Source organism: Brachypodium distachyon, chromosome 4, assembly GCF_000005505.3.
Source record: "Brachypodium distachyon strain Bd21 chromosome 4, Brachypodium_distachyon_v3.0, whole genome shotgun sequence".
Classification (NCBI taxonomy): domain Eukaryota; kingdom Viridiplantae; phylum Streptophyta; class Magnoliopsida; order Poales; family Poaceae; genus Brachypodium; species Brachypodium distachyon.
The window spans coordinates 7,198,063-7,221,028 of NC_016134.3; the positions used below are offsets into that span (position 1 = coordinate 7,198,063).

Below are 22,966 nucleotides of genomic sequence, written 5' to 3' on the forward strand. Positions count from 1 at the left end.
AGTGGGACAGTTCAATGAACAGACGGAGTACAAACTTTTTTGTAGTATCACAAACGAATGGTCAGACAAGTGACTGAATACGCAGCACACCTCAACAAGCTTATATACAATTTCATAATGGATTCGTTTTTCTTTTGAGATGTACAATGCTTATATAATGGTACTGTCATTCTCGTAAACCAGATGACACAGAAGAATGAAACATTACTGTACAGATATTGCGTGAGCACACACAAGGATGTGCTAGTAGCTGCTGTGCCATCCATTTGCCCTAAGAAACCTCATCAAGTCGACATAAACATCATCTTTCGCCTTGACGCTCATAACAAAATCAATGTGGCCATATTCACCAATGTACAACGTTTCTGGCATAGATCTCAGTTCTTTGATGGTACGATGAACATCCGTTACATCAGCCAATGCATCAAGACCTCCGTATGCCATCCACATTGGCAGTGATTCCGGAATGCTTCTTAGGTCAAACGGAGGAGGCTGCAACCGGCCGTAGCGCCTCAGGTTTCCCCACAATCCATAGTCATACCTCGCGAAAGTGCCTTTCCTGATCACTGCACCATAGAGCAAATCAAGCAATAAAAAGATTATCGCAAGTATCCAGTAGCTTTTTCTGTAAGTAATACTCCATGGAAGTTATGTTTGGAGAAAGGAGCTAGAAGCAATAACACTACTGCAAAGTATGTGGTACACCTGAACTCAGGAAAACATGGTTTCATCTTTATCCATCTTGCACAAAACTGTCCTGATTTTAGCAGAAGGATACTAGCAGAAGGATACTCTATAGAGTTGTTTGGGTTGATTTATCCTGTAGGATACTTCGATGCTGGTCCAAACGCAAAGAGTATATTTTAGTTGGATTTTGATAAGAACTTTCGATGGCATTAACTGACCCAAAATCTTTTGATAGTACATAACAAAACTGGGCATCTTTTAGTGGTACTTGACCATTTTTTTCCCCATTTGGAATTGTGCTTGAGATGATAGCACAAGTACTCAGGCAGTTTTTTTTATTTTTGCAATATAAACAAACAAAAACCTTTCTCCACTGTGAGCTGAAGTAAATGTTGAGGTTTGAATGACTTAGTACTATCATTTATCAATGCTGAGAGTCGTAGTATCATGCTTTTCATATCCAAGTTTGCAAATCCATCAACTTCTCAGCTGGGCTGATGTCTGTAGACTGTTTTCCTAAAAGTACCCATAAAACAAATTGAGCCCTCTATCTGCAACGAACTCTGAAATCCTTCTCTAAGTTTACTAGCTACTCAACCATGACCCAGTAGTAGGGGGGACGTGATAGAAATCCTCACGCCTCAGGGTGCAGATGGGCACGTCCACGGTCAGCCCACATAGCGCCACATTCAATCAAAAACAAGCATAACGACATTGTCTGCAACGCTCAGCTGGAACCTAATGTTCCAATACATATTGCATTGTTCCCTAAGCAACTACAGAATTAGACATGAGAAAACATACTCTGAAAAAGATGATGCAAGTTTTTAGTTGATGATGGATGAGGTTCATACTCCAAGTAATAGTCAATCCGTGATGCATTGAAGCAACAATTTTCCCCTGAAAAAGCATGTGCAATATATTAAAATAATAATAAATAATCCAGTTCAAATATGACATCGCACATAAGCAACCACCACAGCAGAAGTCTGTTGTCAAGTGTTTTTCTAACTTGGCTAAAGTGTGTCAGTCCAAATTTCTAAACATCTTAAAACAGCCAAGCTTACTTCCTTTTGAGATCTAAATTTTGTGCCACCATATCACAAGTGTTGAAAGAGAACCATTGCTCTTGTGTCATGTCATGCAAATTCTACTATTACTGTCATACTGAAACAAAACAGATATTCCTTTCATTCCAAGGGCTATTAGTTAGTACTTTCTTAAATATCAAATATATCAAATAGTTGTATTATACCCATGACAAAGTTTTCTCTAAAATCAAATTGCACTCTGGAGCTGCAGGAGAGGTACTCAAGTTCAGTCCTTTCTGTCCTACTGAAGTGGTGAAACCTACTACGAAAAGTAGTTGAACATTTTAGGGCTATATGTGCTATTGATTTGCAGAATGCCACACAAAACTGCTCCACACTTTCAGAGCCTTCTAGAATTGGAATCCACACATACAGTGCTTTATCTATATGCAGTTTGTATTTGAGATAAGAGGGCAGTTCACCCTATTAGTTATGTAGGAATATATGATATAGGTCCATTAGGTTGTTTGGTATTTTATCTATTCAGTTAGGCAAGTCTATAATTGGATTCATTCGTCTATAATTGTAAGGAAATCCTCCATGTAAGGAGGTTTCTTGTAGTCGAAATGTCCGTGTTCTAGTACTTGTATAGTCCATGTTTCGATAATAGAACTCAAGCGTGAAGCAACATCAAATGGGGCCATCACATCTTTCTTCTACAGCAAGTACAAAATAAATACGGAAGTGATAATGCAAAAACCTGTTATCGAAGACAGCATATTATTGCAGTCCAGATGTCCATCATCACACAGAGAATCTAATATTTGAACCCCCAAATCACTGTTCACCAAGTTCGAGTTGAAAAATTACAATCACACTCAAATGGAAAATAAAAAGGGGGTAGGTGGTGAGGGAGGAGGGTAGGCAAATTAGTGCTGTACCTCCGAAAGTTCAGCTGATGGATGCCCATAGTAAGAAGCATCTAGTTCAAAGAGCACCATAAATCAGTTCGAAGTTACTGGTATTTATTTGGTGGACTTTTTCAAAGAATAGTATATCACCTGGTCAAGATGGATGCCGACTGCTCTGAGAACAAAAGTTGCACTAACATGATCAAGGTAAGAAATTGGACAAAGAAGTGCAGCAGAACTAATCATCTTTGCAATTTCAGGCATTGTGAATGCAGCTAAACCCATAATAGTTCCCTATAAGAAAAGAAAATGTTCATTTAGTAATTAAAAAATTAGACTCAGTAGACCTTTCTCATTCGAACCACAAATATATTTACCTGTGAATGCCCCAAATAAATAATTTTGGACTGTGTAACTGTATATACATAGCTTAACATGGCCATAAGGTCATATTCAGCAAGCTCTTGCCAGCTCCAATCCCAGAAAAGCTACAAAGTTCCAACAGGATTCAGTCAGAATTAAACACTAGAACGAGTTTGCAGTTTCTGTGCTGCACAATGGAATCTAGTTAATTACAAGAGCTTTTACAAATTCTATGCTGTTATGGCTCAAAACTGCTAACAACTAGCAGTTATATCCTAAACTAGGAAAAACTATCCCTGTGCCAAGTGGAGCCTAAACCATAGGGATCATGGTTAGAGAACACTTTATGCTCTGTGTGGTTGTGATGGCTTGAAGCACCAACGGTAGATATCTTAAACAATTTAATCCACATTATAACAATGTAAATGTTCATTTTGAGTAACTTCCAGGATCCGTAGAGATAACTCTGTACAATTTTTGCAATCAGGCAATAGGGTGAGTTGTCAAGTACTCAAGTCAGAAAGTTCACTGTACATATCATATGTATTTCTCACTTTGCAGAAAAACAAAGAGTTACATATGTATTTTCCTGTGAAGTTCATTCACCTTATCATGAACAGACAAAGTTGAATGGCCTTTACTCCAACGTGTTCCACGGACATTCCCAATCCAAACGTCAAAGCCATTATCAGCAAGGATATATCCAAGTGACTGTTCAGCAGAATTTATGAACCATGTGTCTCCTCCCTGTCCAAGATTTGGACAAAGAAATATAATTGAAAATAGAAACTGATGCCCAAAAATTGTCAAGTGTATAAACATAACTTTAATAAGAATTCCATTATCCAAAGACCATACAAATAGGAAAGAAATTACGGTGATGCAGATCAACACAATAAGGCCAAAAGCTTATAAAAACAACGGTTGTAATGAGGAAAAACCTGAAAAAGACCATGTTGAAGAAAAACTGGAGGTCCAGTATTGTCTGCAAGTCCATTTTTGCCATGTGGAACATGCTGAAGAGACAAAAGAAAGCCATCACCTGTTTCAACCTGCAATGGAGCTAAATTAGATCTTTATACAAAAACAATGTCACTGCATAAAGGTTTCTTTTGGATTTATCCCTACTACAAAAATTAATGACAGAAATAAGTACAGGGAAGTTATTGGATTGTTTGGTAATGCATTGTGTACTGTCGAGCGTACTACAGAGGCTACCAAACTGCAGGCAGCCTTGTCCATCCTGATATACATACAGATGATGATGGTGTGTAAAACATTCGATCGCAGTGGTACCAGTAAAGAGTCCAACAAAATACAAGTACACGATAATATTCCGTAGTTGGCCCAAAAGAAAACCGCATATCCATTGCAAAGAGAAGACTATTAGTTTATCGTACCTAGTACTCCCTATATCCATGTATACAAGGCCTGAACAGAATATTGGGCCAAACTTTGACCGATAGTTAGATTAGTAGCATGAGATTATTATGACATGAAAGTGATATCATTGGATTCGTATTAAAAACATTTTTAATAGTATAACTTTTATATACATATGCCAAATATTATTTGTCTAATCATTGATCAAAGCTTGACATAAAACTCCATGCGGGCCTTCTATACGGACTTGCGGAGATGGAGGAATTATCATTTATCACAGCTTGTCTCCTCTGTAGTATACTAGAGGCAATGTCTCCTCTGTAGTATGCTAGAGGCAACATGTACTCACTTATTCTGTTAGGCAAATTTTATGGTATAATACAACTATATTATAGAACGTTCAGGTAGCACCAGTAAAGTGATTGTTATGAAGTTTGAAAGAATGAAGACACATAGAATTGCAAAAGGATACATGATGCAACATATAAAGTAGAACCTAACAAAGAATGCGCAGAAAGAGTCAAAGATATTGGCAATGCATTGAACAAAGCCTGTCATGTCCAAAAACTAGGACGTGAAGTGGTGGAGTGTGAACACAATCAGCCAGTAAGCTTGTTGTTTGCTTGGAGTTGAAACAAAGGACACGATATACGTTGCCCGAGAGTAAAGGAGCTCCATGACACAAGTAACCACTGCTCTAATTCACTTGAAACACACTCTTCCAATTTATTCTTCCTACGAATAGGAACAGTATCTCCACCACTTCACCTAGCAAGAAGATAAGACTTGCAGAAGAACACTGCCATGTAACTGTACGGAACGCAAACCTAGGTACGGACAAATCGATTCTCGCCGAACGATCTTGATTACTAGCTGTTCGATTGTGATCCGGACAGAGACAGTTGTGGCTCAACTCCAACCGGATAAGTCAACAAGCAAGTAACCCTTCAGCTTCGCTACGGGAAATGGCAGAGATTGGTACGGGACTGACACGAAATGCATACGAGTGATGATTGAGGAACTGAAATGGGAGGATGGAGAAGAAAATATGTGTTTATGTGTACATAACAACAGAGAGAACGTACGTACGATGTGCTCGGTGCACGGGTAGCCCAGCGGCAGGAGCAGCTGCTCGCAGAGCCCGCCGGCGTTGGCGCCGGCGCGGCAGAGGGCGTGAGAGGTGGAGGAGCCTTGGATCGCGCCGGAGAGGGGGCAGACGAGGAGGAGGGTCACGGCGAGCGCAGCGGCAGCGGCGGGGGCACCTCCTCCTCCTGAGCCCGCCATCACGGTCGGGACTCGGGAGTCCGGACGGCAGCGGTGAGTTGGGGGAAGTTTGCGTGCGCAGTGTGTGTTCTTTTACCCAAATAGGAGTATCTGGTCTATATTAATCTGACCACTAATCGTGCATGTGCAGATATCGCAAACCTGAAAAAAGTTTTCGGAGGCATATCATACGTGTCATATGTGTTTGGTTCTTGACTATTTGGCTACTCAAAAAATTGGTTAAGGATTTTATTTGTGTCTTACTATTTTGTGTTAATTATTGGCTACTCAAAAAATTGGTTAAGGCTTTTTGAAGGGAGATGTGAGTGTTAGTGTTGAAAAAATTCCTTTGGAACAAATTTTTGACCACCAACTAAGGGCATTTTTGATTCGCAGGATTTTGAAAATGTAGAAATAGAAAAAACACAAGAATATGATAGGATTGTATGTGCAAAACAGAGGATTGAAAAACACAGGAATTGAATAGACTTTGGTGTTTGATTCACAGGAACAAGAAAAACACGGGAATCCTAATCAACATGGTTAATTAAGGTCAAACCACCAACAAAAGTAAAGGTTTAGTGTTCATATGCCACTAAATATCATTGTCTTGTTGTTTGTGCAAAGGAATTCAAAAAAGAGGTCTAGGTGGTGGATGGTAGAAATCATGTGTGTTTCTTTTGAAAGTGGGATGAAAGGAAATTTTCCTGTGTTTTTCCTATACTCCATTCCTTTGAATCAAATGGATGAATAGTGTCTCTATAGGAAAACTTTCTTATTCCTATGATTTTTCTATGAATCAAAGAGGCCCTAAACATAGACCAAAATTGTATAGATGCCAAAGAAACTAATAATACTAGGATAAATTTTAAGCAAGAATCAAAAACACCGATGCACTCTTTGCAAATCATAGCGTGAGGCCCCGCTTGGCAGCTACGTAAAACTCTCCAGCTGCAAATACTTCCAAGCGTATTTTAGTGTGTCCGAAATTACCGGCGAATCAAAAATACCATTGGTTCAGTGTTTGGGAGAATAACACGAGCAAATTGTTCTTTTTAGGACTTATGAAAAATTTCAGAGCAGAGCACCACCAAAACCGGATCAAATCAATAAATACCAATAAAACCCATGTAATTCACAAGAAAATTCAATCAATCAGAACAAAGAATGCTGGATTTTTACCGTCGTTGCCGCTGGCTCCCGCCGCCGCGTCGCAGGATCCCCTCAACGCCGTCGTCGTGCCGCTGCTTCGCCTCAACTTCGTCGCCGCCATCGCGCCGCTGGTTCCCCTCGACGCAGCGCGCAAATGGATCCACTTCACCGCGCCGCCGCGTGTCGACGGATCCCCTCCACCATGCCACAGCCGCCGCATCGCTGGACCCCCTCCACGCCGCCGCCGCCGTGTTGATCCTGTCGTTGCAGGCGTTGCCGATCTGCGCCTCCTCAACATCCGATCAACTCTTCTATCGCTTGTCTCTCGTTGATTTTCGACGACTGAAGTTTTTTCAGGTCTCAGTTGGTCCGTGTTATTTTTACGGGGGTAAGGGCCTAAAAACGGGTGAAAAATAATACCGAAACGACCAACCATCGCTTTTTCCGGGCCGGACCGGAAAAGAAGAGGGCTCCGTATTTTACACCGGTTTTGGGGCAAAAAGGACATTCCAAGCAGGGCATGAGAGATTTTAGATGCCGGATTTTGCTGTACCCCCAGATTCAGTATTTGAGCAAAACCATGTTTAACAAGTTAGATGACTTGCAATTCCATCAGGTGATCTAAGTCTACACCATTTCTAAAATGATAGATATGGTCTGAATGCCTAAAGATCAATCACATGAAGATGCACTCACACATGACGATCATCGGATTATTTTGACCAAAGGCACCTGTCGTGCCTTTCTTTATTTCTTATTTCAATATCTCAAATCCCACGCTACAAAAGCTAACCCTAGTGCATCTATATATACACTCAAAATCACCTAATCCTAATAGGACTAGGACTTAATGTGCAAAGCTAATTGAACTCGTACTACTGCTATTACTCGAATTCAGGACGGACAGTCCTAAACGGACTCATACAACAAGATTATTCTAACATAATGTATAGCTTTATCAGAAAAATGGATAACTATTTCTGACGCTGTCTCTTGCTTCCGAATGACAAGGTTTCTTGGTCGGTTCGAGAAGCATGATAGATCCATTGTATTTTTCTCAAAAACTAGGAAATACTCTTGGCCCCTCTTCATAGATTGATTGATGCACACATTTTATACGAGGTTTTTTACGGCACCCTGATACTCCACTAAACTCACAAGCAGCATTCAGCGGATCACCATCGTACAACCCGATCACAACAAGCTTGAAAATTCCAAGATTATATTTCACCAAGTCTATTGCTACGTGACGGTCTCCATTCAGTTAAACCCACACGACAAAGAATCGTTGGCATCCGTCCTATGAAGCAGGAGCCATGTATGGATCCAACAACGCATGCGCATGACGTACGAAAAAATAAAATTCATTTTCTTATTAAAAATTAATCATTTCATCATGTTCCATATTGAGTCACCTGGATGCATTCACACACCGTATTTAAAATTGTGTTTTCTAAACAAGATGTCATGTTCTGTGGATTACTACAGAAATCTAAAACACAAGAATTATACATCAAAGGTGTTTCGATGCTTCACAGGAATTTCACATGAAAGTTTTTTTCAAAGTGAGAAAAGAGGAGAGATAAAGAAACCCGACTACGCTGTCAGTAAAAACCTCCTAGCCAAGCTAGTTTTCTGCTAGGTGTCTGTAGGTTTTGGTCCATAATTGTTATGCCGAGCCAGCGTTATCGAGTGGGTTCCCAATACGTGCCAAACTAGTTAGCTCCATCTGCTTTGTCTTCATGTTGTAACACTAGGGGTGAGTGTACGTGCGTGTGTGTGAGCGTTTGTGTCTATACTGTGTTTTCTTAAAAAATTGTTGTTTTTGTCAAAGATTTGAGAAAAAACGTAAAGCAGGGCATGATTTGTATATGTTGAAATGAAATGTTATACATACAGGTTTTCTTGACCAAAAGAGATCAACACGCAATTGAAAAATGAGTACGCTAGATTAGTAAACCGCGCTTGGACAACCGCCAGAAGACATCGAACACAATGACGCAGAAGATCTCCGTCCGATTCCGGTTGAAAAGTACTCTCTCTGTTCCATAATTTTTATCTGAAATTTGTCTAAAAATAGATATATCTATTCCTAAGAAACGTCTAAATACATGTAATATTTCGACAAAATATATGAAACGGAGAGGGAGTACTATACAGGTGGAAGCAGGAGCAAGCGGTAGCGATCTGGGATTCCAGGCTGGGCATGTCGCAACGATCTTGTTTCACCTCAGGCAGCGACGGCAGCGGTGGGCGACAAGATAAAAACTGTCACGGTAACTGACAAGGTTGACGGACTCGAGGTCTTCGCTCCATCGACGGTCCAGTGCGTGGATGTGATGCTGCTGAAGAAGTTCCTTCTTCTAAACCCATGGGAGCTCAGCCAACTGAGCATCCAACATTTCCAGCCAACACACCGCACCACCCGCACCCTGCAAAACCATGCAAGAAAGGCTGCCATTTTGTGCTCTCCGACCGAGCAAAGGTGCCCACTCTCCGTATTCTTAACAGTCCATTTTGGCTTTCCAAATTTCTTACTGTACCTATTGTAGCATAAACTTCGATTGATCGTCAGACAAGGTCATAAAAGACATACAGCTTAGCTCTGCGGGCCAACATACATATATAGTACCCACAATGTTTATTCTTCATGCTTTGCAGGTAACGGTGGCCTTATGTCTGCCAATCAACCGGTGAGACTCACCATGGTTATGCTATTATCATTGTCGTCGCTGCTAATTTCTTATGGAGTTGGCGAAATCTGTTGCTCCACAGTCCCTGGTTATAACAGCACAGATCTGCTCTCGTTGCTGGATTTCAAACGGGCCATCATCAGCGATCCAAGGCAGGCCTTAAGCTCTTGGCACGCCGGCATCCCGCACTGCCAGTGGGAGGGTGTCACCTCCAGCCTGACGCACCCGGGACGAGTCACCGTGCTGAACCTGGGTGAACTAAGCTTGTCGGGCCCGGTTTCCCCCTCCGTCGGGAACCTAACCTTTTTGAAGATACTGAACCTGACTATGAATGGCTTCAATGGAGAGTTGCCTCCTCTCGACCGTCTCCACAAACTGCAACAACTTCTGCTGAGAGATAACTCTTTCCAAGGAACCATTCCAGACACCATTACCAATTGTTCCTACCTAGAGACCATAGACCTATCCGGCAACTTCTTGATTGGTAAGATTCCCCTCAATATAGGCTTGCTCTCCAACCTATATGTTTTACGAATTTCCAAAAACAATCTCACCGGCACGATCCCGCCAAGCCTGAAAAACATCAGCCAGTTACTACTTATCAGTCTCGCAGATAATCAGCTCACAGGAAGCATTCCCGAGGAGATAGGACAATTTCCAAATATGTGGGGTTTGCTACTAGGCGGTAATAGGCTATCAGGTGGAATCCCAGCAACCTTGTTTAATCAGTCGTTTCTCCAAATATTAGACTTAGGTTTCAATATGATGACAGGGAAGGCATTGCCATCTAACTTTGGTGATACGCTTCCGAGTCTCACATGGCTTGGATTAAGCTCTAACAAACTTGAAGGTCATGTCCCAGTTTCGCTAGGCAAAATTTCAGGCCTAGAAACGTTGGACTTATCATTCAACAATTTCAGTGGCCACGTTCCAATTTCTCTTGGTAATCTTAGTGGATTAACGTTACTAAATCTACGTTTCAACAAGTTCAATGGTTCCATTGAAGGATGGTTTGGAAAGCTAAAAAATATGACGGTTTTAGGTCTTGAAGAAAATAATTTCACTGGGCCAATACCATGCTCTATTGGTGATCTTACTAAATTGAGAAAGCTCTATCTAGCAAACAATGAGTTTGAAGGTCCGATATGTTCGTGTTAGCGCATGTGTCGTGAGTTGTAAACCCGGTGGGATTTCCTGCCTGGGTCGCGTTGTGTCGGATTCCATTTGGAGTCGTATTGGGCGCGGATGGGTGCCTTGTAAACTCTTGCAACCATAACACGATCAAATTCATATCATAGTACGAAATTGTTACGCGGATGCATCAAACAAGGTAAGTCCCTAGAGGCGATGATAATCATTGTTTCCAATAACTTGTTAGGTTAAACATATTGCAATCTCCTGGCATGGAGTATGCTGAAGGAGCTGCCAAGTACCGCGAGGATGGGCAGGCTCGTATAGCAATTCAATCGGGTGTCGATTGATGTGATGAAGCACATCCTCATACAGAAGATGACGAAAGCGGCACGGAACGCCATCAAAGGAGCTTCAGCAGACGGGGTTAAGTTTGTGATGCGAATCTGTAGACGCTGCAAAAAATATTATGCAGTTCTCAACAGGCAAGAGTCCGAGACGGTCGACCGGTACGCAGGCTGGACAAATGAGCCTACCTGGCTCGGCCTGAGCTCACTTCTCTTTCAGGCCCCGAGACGAGCCTCTAAAACCGGCTTGTTTTGCCTTCCGCCGAGCTTGGCTCGGCTCGGTCCAGCTCGAGAGTTGGCAGCCCGAAGAATAAAAACGGGCCAGAGTCCGTTTTAACAGCCCAAGATGCCACCATTCCGGTCCAGTCCACTGTCCTAGGGCAAAACCAAGCCCGATCAGCGGTTCGACAACCTGCCATGTGCGTCTCCATCCACAGTGCCTTCATAGGTAACCCCCTGCAGTGAATGACTCATGCGGCTATTCAAAACCTACGGGGTTAATCCAGCTTGTGCAGTTCTGGTTTTGTGCAATTTCATCACCAGTGACATGCAAAATTTTCAAAATATGGATGACAGATCTAGAGATTTTTACTTCGAAATTTTTTTATGTAACTTTTAGTTTCTTCGGATGTCCGGTTTTTGTTTCAGTTTTTTTATACTTTGTATTATGTTTGCTGAATCAATAAAGCCAGATGTTTTAAAAAAAAAACTAAGCCCGATCGATCATCTCTCTCCCTGTTTCGTCTCTTCGCTCGTCCCGTTTGCCTACCCGTCCCCTCCGCCCGTGAGCACGCAACCCGCCACCTTCGTCCCCACAGTTCGCGAGCACCCAACCGGCCGCCGCTCGCTTAACTTCAGATGCCGCGCTACTCCAGCCGCTGGCGGAGGCCCTGTCGGTCAGCCGCAGCGAGCGCCGGGAAGAAGCCAGAGTCCATGGAGCGCGTTGAGGCGGTGCAGCGTGAAGAGCTCCGATGGCCATGATCTTGTGAAGACGGCGTCATGCCTCTGGAGAATGTTCCGGGCGACATGCCGACACCGGAGGAGACGACCACCCTGGGCGCCCAGGGCATGCACTCGCCTGCACCCTAGCTCGCGAGCCAGCCCGAGCCGAGCCACTGAAGAGGCTCGTTTGGTCTTCGGGCCGAGCCTGGGTCATGTGGAGCCCGGCTCGCGTCCATTTGTCCATCCTGTACACTACAATGCTACACGCATGGCGATGGTCTTTAAGACTTTAACGGAGTTTCAAAGCTCATGACGAGGAACTGTGTGCAACCTACCGTGATTCGAAGGAAAGTGAGCACTTTTTGACCACCTGTCTATTAATAATCATCAACAACATCACTACAAAGAGTGCTATAACAAAAATGATAAATAAGTTTTTTGACCACCTGGGACAGCAATCAGTAATAAATTTGGTTGGCCAGACAATAGAAACGAAAGCTCATCTTGGGGTGAGTTTGGCATTGCGGTGGATTATGATAATGCACCTCTTTCAACTAGTTTATCCTTATTTTTGTGGTTGGCTAACCAACTTTGGCCTGCTTGTGTGTGTATTTCTCGCAGCAGATTATAAAATAATTTCAGCACAACACAGTTAAGCGATGCCAAAATGAGCCTTACAGCTCGTTTGGCAACCAAGAATTCATTTCATTTGATCAAAATGAAATGAAATCCAATTTTTGATAGGATTTCATTTGGTTGAATTTGAATTCCGGGTTGAAAAATCATGTTTGTCTACCACATGAAATTGAAGAGTGAGAGACAATTCTAGAGAAATGATAGCTTCTAGAGAGGAATTGAGGCTAGTTATAGTGTGATTTCATGAAATTTGAGATTGAATTTCTGTGGCTAATTCCGTGCCAACCAAACAAGTTGTTTTTTGGAATTCAAAATGAATTCTACAATTCTATGCCCAAATGATGTGTGCTAAACAAGCTGTTAGTTGAAGTGTACATATGTATATGAGTTGTTTTATGGAATAGAAGGAGTACTGCTTAGGATGTTGTTTAAAATTGAGAAAAGTACTTTTTTTTTGTCTTTCAACTTGTTGTAAAGTTCGTTTTTCGTCCCTCAAAAAATGTTGTACTTTTTTCATCCTCCAACTATTAAAACCGGAAACTTTCGGTCCCTCGACTCGAACCGAAGCAGTTTTTTTGTCCACGTGGCCGGTTTCACTTACGGGGGTTGTCAAATCTTCTCGAAATTGGTGCTCTATGAATTTTGAACAACAATCGTACGTTCAATACCAACCAATTTTGTCAAATCCCCTAATCCTAATCCCCCAAATCTAACAAGCTTCGGTTCGACTGAGGGATCAAGATGGCAATGTATAGTCAAAATGCGGATATCCATGGATATCCAGCCCATGGATTGTGGGTATGGATCGGGTTTTCGATCCATGGATATCCACGCATGGATACCCGCCAACTCGTGGAGCGGGTATGGATATCATATTTGATCCATGGATATCCATGGATAACCAGTATTTATTAAAATAAATAAATTACCGACATGTGGATCCACTGCTCGAGAGATGTACTCTTCCGTAAGTTTCATCTATTGAGGTAATAGCAATATCTTATTTTTGGATTATTATTGAGGTAAGTATATATATATAATTACCAAAAACAAGTCATTTATGGATATTGTCAGTAAGTATGTGCAGATCCAATATAGAGTCTTTTTCACTCCACAAGGATCAAGATCAAATGAATACTTATGGTAAAAAAGATAGGGAAATTCTTGATTCTTCAACTAATCCAATGAGCTTTCGCATAGTTATGCATATAATTTTTTGCCGTGTAAACTCCGCCACACCTCAAAATTTATCCTACGTCCGCTACAAATTTGAGTCACTTAATATTGGACGGAAGGAGAATATTGCACGGATATGAATAATTCATGGATACCCGGATGCCCGGTGGATATGAATATGGATATTGTTTTGCATCCACGGATATTTTCGTGGATGTATAGTTGGTCTAGCGATGAATATTGATATGGATTTGGTCGACCCGTCCAGACCCAACCCGTTGCCATCCTGACTGAGGGACGAACTGTCTGGTTTTGATAGTTGGAGGACGAAAAAAATGTTTTACGGACGAAAAATGTACTTTTATCTTTCAAATTTAACACAAATGTACGACGAACCAAACATGTGGAGGAGCATGAAAGGGCGAACGGCGCTCGTTCTTGGTGTCGTCCCAACAAACACAATATGAGCAAAATAGGAACGTTCAAACGGCGAAGTATGAAATGAAAGGCTAAGCTTCCGATTAGACTCTCTCAGAGTCAGACGTACACTGCACTCTCTTAAGAAAAGAAAACCACAACATTCCCGATCTCTCACGTCACTCGACGTTTGGTCGTTGTGGCGGGTAAATCGTCACGGTCTGATATTTTCTTCCTCCCTCCGACGCTCCAACCACACATAAAAAAAAACCTTATAATCGGGGCTTCTTCCTTTTTGTGCAGCCATTGTTTTCCCAGCACCGACTGCCTGACAAATGACGCCCTAACAGAAAACGGCCTTGTTCCGGTCCTCTCCCCAAATCAAGCTTTTGCTTGCTTGCCTGCCTGCCTGCGCCTGAGCCTGGCAGCTATCCAATACTAGTATTAGCACGAGGAGCATTTACAATATTTGTGGGAACCTTGTGTTAGGTGTTGAGGCCGGGTCACAGGTGAGATAGTTGGAAAATATGGAATGGTTGCAGCCCAGGACCAGAAATGATGAACAGCCTCCGAAAACAACATCCAACCAGAAATATCTCATGCCAGGCAAACCGCACACACACATCAATCAAACGATATGCATGCACGGACTGACGACTGGTAACAAACAAACAAACAAACAAACAAATTAACAAACAAGTCCCCACCTCAGCCTGACCTCACCAAACGGAACAAACCGACACAGCAGATCGTTGTACAAATATACTAGTAGTAATACTACTAGCACTGTATAGATAGAGTGTTCTGGAATGAATACACACACAGAGTACAATACAAACACACACGCACGAGATAGACATGAGCAACGTCAGGTATGGTAGGTGGCTCTCAACTGAATTTGTCCACAGCAAAGAGATCCAGCTTTACTCAACTCGGATATATACAAATCTTGGGCAAATACATGATACCCGCAAATCGACTGAATTCAGTTACCTCGTTGACTGAATTTGCAGCAACCCACAGTTACTTGTACCCACAAGCATGCACAAAGTAAACCTGACTTGCTGACGGCAAGAGGAGTTATTATTAGCAGCAACAAGCTAGAGTCGTCGGCGTGCAGGAAACCAGCAACCAGGCAACAACTGAAAGCCGAAAGCAAAGCAAAACACCAATAATGCAAGGCATGTTTGCGGTCGTCTATCCAAGTCGTCACGTGAGCGGAGGGCAAGTCGTCTCGTCTCGTCTCACTCCTCCCACACCGGATAAACTTCAATCTTGGCGTTATAGCTGCCGTTGCAACGCAAAACTCTCTCTCTTTCTCTTTCTCTTTCTCTCGTTCCCCACGCGCCCCCCATCTCTTCCGTCCATCATGTCAAAAAGTAAAAAAAAGAGATAAAGAGGAGGAGGAGGAGGAGGTGCGGAACAGGCAGGCAGTTAGCTGTCGCTCGTCCATCCTCCACCATAATTCCGTTTCGTCCTTGTACTCCTCTGCTCCCCAAACGAGACACTCCAACTAGAAAACAGCCAAGAGCCGAAACAGAAACGCACACCTATCAGTACGACTAGCGGTGGCGGGGCAGGTGCCGAAATGAAACGAAACGACTTTGGGATAAAACTGGACAGGCAGCTGTGATCAACTTGGGCCGGCATCCAAACTTCCCTCATTTCAGGTTTTTCTTTTTTCTCTGTACAAAAAGAAGATCGATCGGTCGATCCTTGAGCTAGCTGTGTCCGGCAGTGATGAACAAAGTCTCTCTGCCCTGCTCTGTTTATTGGTGTAGTACCAGAGCAGCAGCAGTAGAGCAGACAAAGTTTTTTCTTCGTCTCGTCTCTCCGGAGAAGGAGCAACTCTACTCTCTCTTGGTTGGAGATGGGAGGAAAAGGATTTGGACAAAGGAAGAAAACAAAGGACAAAACCTAATTGAGACAAGGAGGAACTAATTAAGGAATTATTGCTGGGACGGAGATCTAAACATAGACAGGCCGCGCGCCGATCGATCGATCCAGCCGAGATTCATTTGTTGGTTCCGTTGATTCTCTCGATCGAGTTGAGATTGAGCGGAGGAGATTGATGGTTCTCTGAGGTTTCTTCTTTTTGCTTGCTACTCGATCTTGGTCATGCTCATCATCATGCGGTTGGCGGCGTGGACGGCGTCGGCCGGCGAGCGGGTGTCGAAGCCGGACATGTAGTTCCGGACCTCGATCCGGATCATCTCCTGCATCATCGACAGGAACTCGCCGGTGAATGGCGCGGGCGGGCGCGGCGCCGCGAGATTCATCGCGGGCGGCGGCGGCTGAAGCTGGAACGCCATCTGAACCTGAGCCTGAGCCTGAGCTCCAGGAGCAGCCGGCAGCACAGCCGCCGGCGCCTGGGAGTGGGACTGGGACGGATCCAGACCTGGCAGGGAGAGGGAGAGCGAGAGGGACGTCGCCGGAGCGGGCGCAGGCGGAGGAGACGCCGGCTGCGGCTGCGGCGGCGTAGCAGCAGCAGTCGGGAGCACGACGACCCCGCCGGCCCTCGCCACGGGTCTGTAGACGTGCGTGGAGGAAGATGGCATGACGGAGGGCAGGCTGTGGTGGCTGGAGTCGCTGAGGTCCGACCCCGACGGGCTGCCGGGGCTGAAGCACAGCCCGGGGTGCCCGTCGCTGCTCGTCCGCTTCAGCGGCCTCGCCGCCACGTCATCGCCTCCATCATCCGCACCTCCAGCGCCGCCAGCACCACCGGCAGGCATCGAGGAGTACTTGCGCTTGAGGGTGGAGTTCCAGTGGTTCTTGATGGCGTTGTCGGTGCGGCCGTTGAGGAGCCTGGCGATGGTGGCCCACTTGTTGCCGAACCTGGCGTGCGCGCGGAGGATGGCCTCGTCCTCGTCGGCGGTGAAAGGCCGGTGCTCCACCTGCGGCGAAAGCTGGTTGCACCACCGCAGACGGCACGACTTCCCGGACCGGCCCGGGATGGACTTACTGATCAGGGACCAGTTGCGGGCGCCGTGGCGGCCCACCAGCCGCTGCAGCGCCTCGTCCTCCTCGGGGCTCCAGGGCCCCTTGATCCGGTCCGCGTCCTTGCTCCCAACTCCTCCCCCGCCCGCTCTGCACGCCGCCGCCGCCGCCGCCATGGCTTATACCACCACGATGTGGATCGATCGATTGATCTAATGGCCGGTTGTAGTGGTGGTTTGAATCTGATGGGAGTTTCTGGAAGAAGAAGAAGAAGAAGCAGTAGACAAAGAGCCAGCAGGGGAAGGAAGAGTGGAGGGGAGCGGAGGGGGCAGGGGGTCGCATATATACGGGGATTGTGGTTCCAGCCGGGCAAGGGAAGGGGAAGGGGAAGAGAATGCATCATCAATCTTTGGCTTGGGTACAGCTGGCCGGGAGGACACGCGTCCAAACGAGTAACGTCCGCAACCACAAACCTCCTCCTCGCAATTGATATCTATCTATCACTGTCTTTCTCTCTCTCTCTCCCACCGAAATGACTGACCAGAAACGTGGTGCTGGGGAGAACGGATGGGGATGGAGAGACAAACAACCGAACAAGAAGGCACCAGAAACCAAGACGGGCCTGAACGAGTGTACCGGACGAATTTCACTACATATGCCATACGCGTTTCTTTGAGTATTTGTTCCTGGAAAGATATTTATCCCTAGGCAAGGCAAGGCAGTAAGTAATAGGATCGTATCGCGTGCCGGATTTCGTACAGCAACGTGTGAGGCACGGGGAAGCCAGCCTACTACTAGTGCAGTAACTTCTGTATTTTTCGGGTTTCGCGCACTCTTTTGTCTTTTGTTTTTCTGGGCGGTTTTATTGGTGAGTCGTCGTGGCCGTTGGAAGTTGAGGATGAGGACTCGAGGAGGCGTGGTCGTGTTTGTGATTGCTACACGCACGCACGCAGCGGTAGGCCAACTGAACAAAGCCGCTCCTCCAGTCGTCGGGATCCGACGGACGCACGCAAGTACGGATGCGGCCACCACCGATGGAGCGAGCGGTCGAGCCCCAAACAAAGTTTTCATTCATCACTCGTCACGTAGCAGGAGTGCTGCTGCTCTGTTTTGTTTCAACCTGGGACCCGGTACCGATCAGAGAGGATCAGCGGTTGGCGTCGCCGTGGGTCGGAGGGGATCGAGACGTCTCCGCCACCCCGTTCCGTTGTTGCCTTGGATGCATCCTTTTCCCTCGGTGCTGGAGTATAACACTTGCTATTCCTACGTGCTACCGGCCGGGGATGTCTGTGCGGTGACTAACTACCAGGACGGCACGCCGCAACTAACTAACAAGGCAAAGCAGCCAGGCCCGATGTTTTTGTGTTATGTTAATAACTTCGAGTATTCGGCCGGTGACGGGTCTCACGTCTCAGCTAGCTAGCGTGTGCGCGCGCGCTCTTTCTTTTCGCGATCACGGTTTTGTGTGTGTGCCTATCCAACCAACGAACGAACAAACGCCCGGGGTCTAATCCGATAGCTGCGTCAACCAACTTACTCCACGGACATCTGAAAGCCCCGCCTGCACCAACCGTTTGGAATAACGATCTTCTTCCTTCTTCTTCTTAAGGCCAGGGCCAGCAACCATATTAAGGTGACACACAAGCTGCTTTTCTTTTCTTTTGCACTTTTGGGTTCTCCTAGCTTAGCCAAAAGCCAGAGCGCGTCAAATCCAAACCCCACCCCTCCGTCAAGTCTTAATTAGTATTCCACTGTGCTCCCCTGTTTTTGTTTTGTTTTTGTGCGTTTGTTCCTGATGGACCCTGCAGGGAGATGCGTTTGTTATTACCTGCACCTCAGGCATCACATCAACGTTGCATGGAAGCAATATATGCTAGCGACGATTTCGTCTCAACCAACGGAAATAACATGAGTTTCTTCCTTTTTATTGATGCATCATCCCTTACTGTATTCTTTCTCCCGGCACAAGAGACGGGAGTTCCTTTTTCTTCCTTTGATGCAGCTAGCGTGCCCACCAGCCGCCCTGTGTACATGCATGGAGGTGAAGAATCTTGGTTATTTTCTCCCGGCACAACAGCTCGGCTTGTTACTTCGTGTTGCAATTCAACGGTGTGGAATTACAGGATATTCATCGTAAATCTGCTTCATGCCTTTGCGTCGTCTCGTTATCGGTGTTTCTTGGTCTTAAAAAAAAAGGAAAACCATGGACCTTCCCCGTTATCGACCTTTCTGTACGCAAATCAGAATATTTTTAGGTTTATATTTTTGAAACAGTGTTTAGGTTTTAGTATTAATTAGCGAAACAAAATACTTCGTACAATAGTTTGATACAATCAAAACGACTAAAATGGCTCTTCAAAGCCAATTTCGTAGAGGTCGGGGACAGCGGAGGCCGCGTCACGGATGATGGAGGGGGCCTGCGGGTCGCCGAAAGAGATTGCGGCGACGGAAGCAAGAGTGTGATAGAGGCTGGGGACGGAGCAGACGGCTCGGACGAGGGGAGAAATGATTTGAGAGGCCTATGGAGGCGTGGAAACGGCCGGCGACGAAGAGGGAAGCGAGCTAGCACATGAAATTTGTGCCGGTGGAGGGGATGGGGAGGGAGAGGTAAAGGTGTAGGTGGAAGCGGGACATTTGGCGGGCTGTTGAGGTGTCTCTAGTGAATGTTCGCGGAAAAGGTGGGAATAGGCAGCGAACTAGAACATGGCATTTTTGTCATTGTATGTGATTTGGTGGGAGGGTAAATAAGTAAAAAGGCCGTTTGGAGCTGGCTTAGGGGCCTCCATAAATGTGTGCCAAATTGAGATGCCAAATTAAAAATTTAGCTTTTGACACCACTTCATGGCACCGTGGAGGGGTTGTCAAATTAAGAAAAGATGGAACCGGATCAGCTACTTACTCTCGGTGCCAAATTTTTCCAAACAATATAAAACAATACCCAATTCATGTATGCATCTCCTTCACTGTTGGAAGAAAGTAGATGAGGGAGAAGAGAGAGTACATTTTATATATGAGTTTTAACAATGGTGATTCTCGTACATGACAAAATTTGGTTTTGGCTACACTGTGTCACATTGCGAGGCCCTAAAGCTGCAAGAAGCACTGAAATTTAGCATCGGACGGATTACCCTTGTATCGTATGCTCCCGGCTAATCAAGCTAAAGAAAAAAAAAGGCGTTTTTCACTTAGATAGTGCTGATATGTTTGCGCTGCACATGCTTCACATGTTGATTGTTTGATGCGCACACGCCGGCCCATGGATCGGTCGACATGATTGATCAGGGTGGTGGTGGGTTTGCCGACTGGTCCGAGATCTAGGCCGTCCGTTGGCTGTCGTCCACACGTGTGTCCATTCCGGGTCCATCTTTTTATTTACTCTATAGTATACTGTCACTGCTGTCATCCAGCAGAAGTATAATTTCTGGGCCTGATCGACTGACTATTTCATTCCATCGGTCCCAAAGTGTTCCCGACGGCGAGCTCCCACGGCTCAACTGAACTGAACTTCTCCCTCACGCAGAGATACTAAAATGGTTGGTGCTAGTACTAAACAAACACTCCTATGTGCATTTGATGAAGTTTTTCAATGGAAAGATTAATCTATGTAGGTGCTGTCGGAAAGCGACACTGACGTGGGCCGCCCGGACCACCCACGTACCCTACGTGCATGCGGCTCGCGCTGCGTCGCGGTCTTGACTTGACAGCCTGGACGCCATTTCCTGCCGGGACCCACCTGCCGCGTCGGGTACCTTTTGCCTGTTTGTTTGTTTGTTTGTTTGTTTTGTATACCGCACGGTTGATCGGCAAACGCCAGCGCAACGGACAAAAGAGTGAACGGTGACTGAATGAGGCTATGAAATTCGCCCCAAAATTGCGTGCGCGACGCAGCCTGCTCGTATCGTCTGCCACGCTTTCCAAAGCAAAACCTGCTTGCAGGGAAGAGGAAAAAAAAAACAGAATATCTCCCTCGTGTCATCAAGCATTCGGCGACTCTGCCACTGCCTGAAAGTTACTGCTGGTAGTAAAATGGAAAAGAAAAGATATGGGACGTGGAGAGAAAGGATGAGGAAAGGATATGGCCGGGAATATGAAGACGAATAGTAGAAAGAAATGAGGCGGGGCGACGTGGCACAAAGAGACGAAATCATCCCAAGTGCGGTGCGGCAGCCCAGCGAGGCTGTGTGCGCGCCTCCCCTCCAACCGACAAACTGCCCAAACTCCCTCTGCACACACGCGCCGCAGCTTCCTCCTCTGTCTCGCCTCTCTTCCCTTTGATTCTGTCTCGTGACTCGCGTGCTTTTTCCACCGGAGTGGAGCGAGCATCCTCCGAGCTTTTCTTGTTTCCGACTTTCCGTTTCATCCGTAGCAGTATTTCCAAGCCGCCCCCAAAACCACAAATTACGGAGTGCCTTGATTATGAATCCGCATCCAAGCCTAGTTTATTCAGTTGTTTTCTTTAGTTTCCTAGTTAAAATGCCATGCGCAGTTTTATAGGACTTTTAAATGCGGTCTCAACTAATGCTTACTAGTATAATCATTAGGAATTAGTACAATATCGCTTACAATTCTATTCCTATGAATGAAACGGATGATACACTGCACATAGAAAAAACTTTGAGGGCTGAAATCCTGTAAAAATCTACTTCAAACCAAATGAGCCCTAATTTAGGCTAAATATGTTTGAAAGCTTAACCAAATTTGTGGTCAGCTACTCTAGAAGGCTAGTAAAGGACACCCAGAGAAACCCCAAAACACCCAAAGGATTCTGAGCCATATACTTGTTGAATATGAGTATATACACATATTTTTGCCTAACTAAGGAGCATCTAATTAACTTCATGTACGGAGTACTATATTACTACTGTTCTATGGATATATATTTAAGCCGGATGCGGTAGGGTCAATGTCTACGTCTTATAACCGCCGTGATGGATTGCATCACCGGAAATTGACCTCCCATCTTTTCTCTTACGGAGTACTACAGTACTATATTTATTTTTTCCGAGAGAATATGTAACAACATAATATGTTGGACGATCCGGTGGGATTGAAAAGGGAAGAAAGCTACACCCGGCCAAACATGCGGAATTAAGCGATCAAAAGGGCGTCGATCCACGGGCGACAGATTGATTGCTTGATTTTGCTTCACTCGTGACAAAAACTTGCGCCCTATGGACGAACTGGGACAGAGGAAAGTACAAACTCTAGTACTATTAGGCGTATCGAACCTACAGTAGCTTTTGTTCTTGGAGAAGTTATCACGGTAAAAAATTAGTTTTTTCGAAAACCAGTAAGAGGGGTGATTGTAATCTTAACCTTTCATAGGCGATGTTTCTGTCGGTAGCAAGCTAGGTGCATTAGAAAAGTATCCATGTTGGTGCATGCTAGCTTGTCTACATTTAATTTGTGGTTATAGAAGAAGAAAAGAAAAAATAAATATATTTGGGATATCTTTAAACGGTAGAATAATTATTAATTCACCACGTCACTGCTGTAAATTAACTTGTACGAGTACTACAATGGAAGATGTGTTTTAAACGTGTGTGGTTATATTTAAGTTGCCTGATTTTTAAGCAAAAGTCTAAAATCTATGTTGACTTTTAGAGCTGTCGGATTAGTATTTGGATTTCATTTTATCTTTTTTTTTCATCATCCGTTTGTCATCTCAAAACACAAATCATATCCGATAGCCGGTGAATCAACTTATGTCTAACTAAAAATCATCAAGCAACTTAGATATATAGCAAAGCCGGTTTTAAATTGATTTTGTACTAATTTGTAACCTTAAAGATGGTTATGTTGACTCTTAACTAAGTTCTTAATCTATTCATTTACTGTACTAGTTTTTATGTTCGTACCATTTCTTTTAAATAAAACTCAGGTGAGAGCCAACCATT

General features: G+C 44.7%; 3 protein-coding genes across 4 annotated transcripts; 1 reads left to right on the top strand and 2 right to left on the bottom strand.

Annotated features, from left to right (window-relative positions):
• Positions 1-25: 25 nt before the first annotated feature.
• LOC100822366 (triacylglycerol lipase 1) lies at positions 26-5,732 on the bottom strand. Its single transcript, XM_003576677.4, has 9 exons — positions 5,465-5,732; positions 3,934-4,044; positions 3,599-3,739; positions 3,007-3,117; positions 2,780-2,923; positions 2,660-2,700; positions 2,479-2,558; positions 1,492-1,587; positions 26-566 (listed from the first exon to the last, which is right to left on the bottom strand). Exons 1-9 carry the CDS (start codon positions 5,657-5,659, stop codon positions 244-246), a joined length of 1,242 nt encoding a protein of 413 aa, XP_003576725.1. The 5' UTR covers positions 5,660-5,732; the 3' UTR covers positions 26-243.
• Positions 5,733-9,125: 3,393 nt separating this feature from the next.
• LOC100823598 (LRR receptor-like serine/threonine-protein kinase EFR) lies at positions 9,126-11,300 on the top strand. 2 transcript variants are annotated; one of them, XM_003575513.4, is made up of 3 exons: positions 9,126-9,275; positions 9,452-9,967; positions 10,862-11,300. In XM_003575513.4, the coding sequence occupies exons 1-3, from the start codon at positions 9,233-9,235 to the stop codon at positions 10,864-10,866; spliced, it is 564 nt and encodes a 187-aa protein (XP_003575561.2). In that variant the 5' UTR covers positions 9,126-9,232; the 3' UTR covers positions 10,867-11,300. The 2 variants fall into 2 exon arrangements, with proteins under 2 accessions (XP_003575561.2, XP_014758044.1); XM_014902558.2 differs by lacking the exon at positions 10,862-11,300 and having other exon boundaries at positions 9,452-10,783.
• Positions 11,301-15,721: 4,421 nt separating this feature from the next.
• On the bottom strand, positions 15,722-17,442 carry LOC100823903 (transcription factor MYB44). The gene has a single exon (XM_003575514.4). It carries the CDS (start codon positions 17,243-17,245, stop codon positions 16,235-16,237), a length of 1,011 nt encoding a protein of 336 aa, XP_003575562.1. The 5' UTR covers positions 17,246-17,442; the 3' UTR covers positions 15,722-16,234.
• Positions 17,443-22,966: the final 5,524 nt, after the last annotated feature.

Bases quoted from the DNA above. Each gene is read 5' to 3' on its own strand.
- LOC100823903 (XM_003575514.4), bottom strand. From the start codon at position 17,245: ATGGCGGCGGCGGCGGCGGCGTGCAGAGCGGGCGGGGGAGGAGTTGGG.
- LOC100822366 (XM_003576677.4), bottom strand. From the start codon at position 5,659: ATGGCGGGCTCAGGAGGAGGAGGTGCCCCCGCCGCTGCCGCTGCGCTC. The intron at 2,701-2,779 runs GTGATATACTAT...TCTTTGAACTAG, and splicing joins TCGGCATCCATCTTGACCAG to ATGCTTCTTACTATGGGCAT. The intron at 2,559-2,659 runs GTACAGCACTAA...CTTGGTGAACAG, and splicing joins CATCAGCTGAACTTTCGGAG to TGATTTGGGGGTTCAAATAT.
- LOC100823598 (XM_014902558.2), top strand. From the start codon at position 9,233: ATGCAAGAAAGGCTGCCATTTTGTGCTCTCCGACCGAGCAAAG. The intron at 9,276-9,451 runs GTGCCCACTCTC...CATGCTTTGCAG, and splicing joins TGCTCTCCGACCGAGCAAAG to GTAACGGTGGCCTTATGTCT.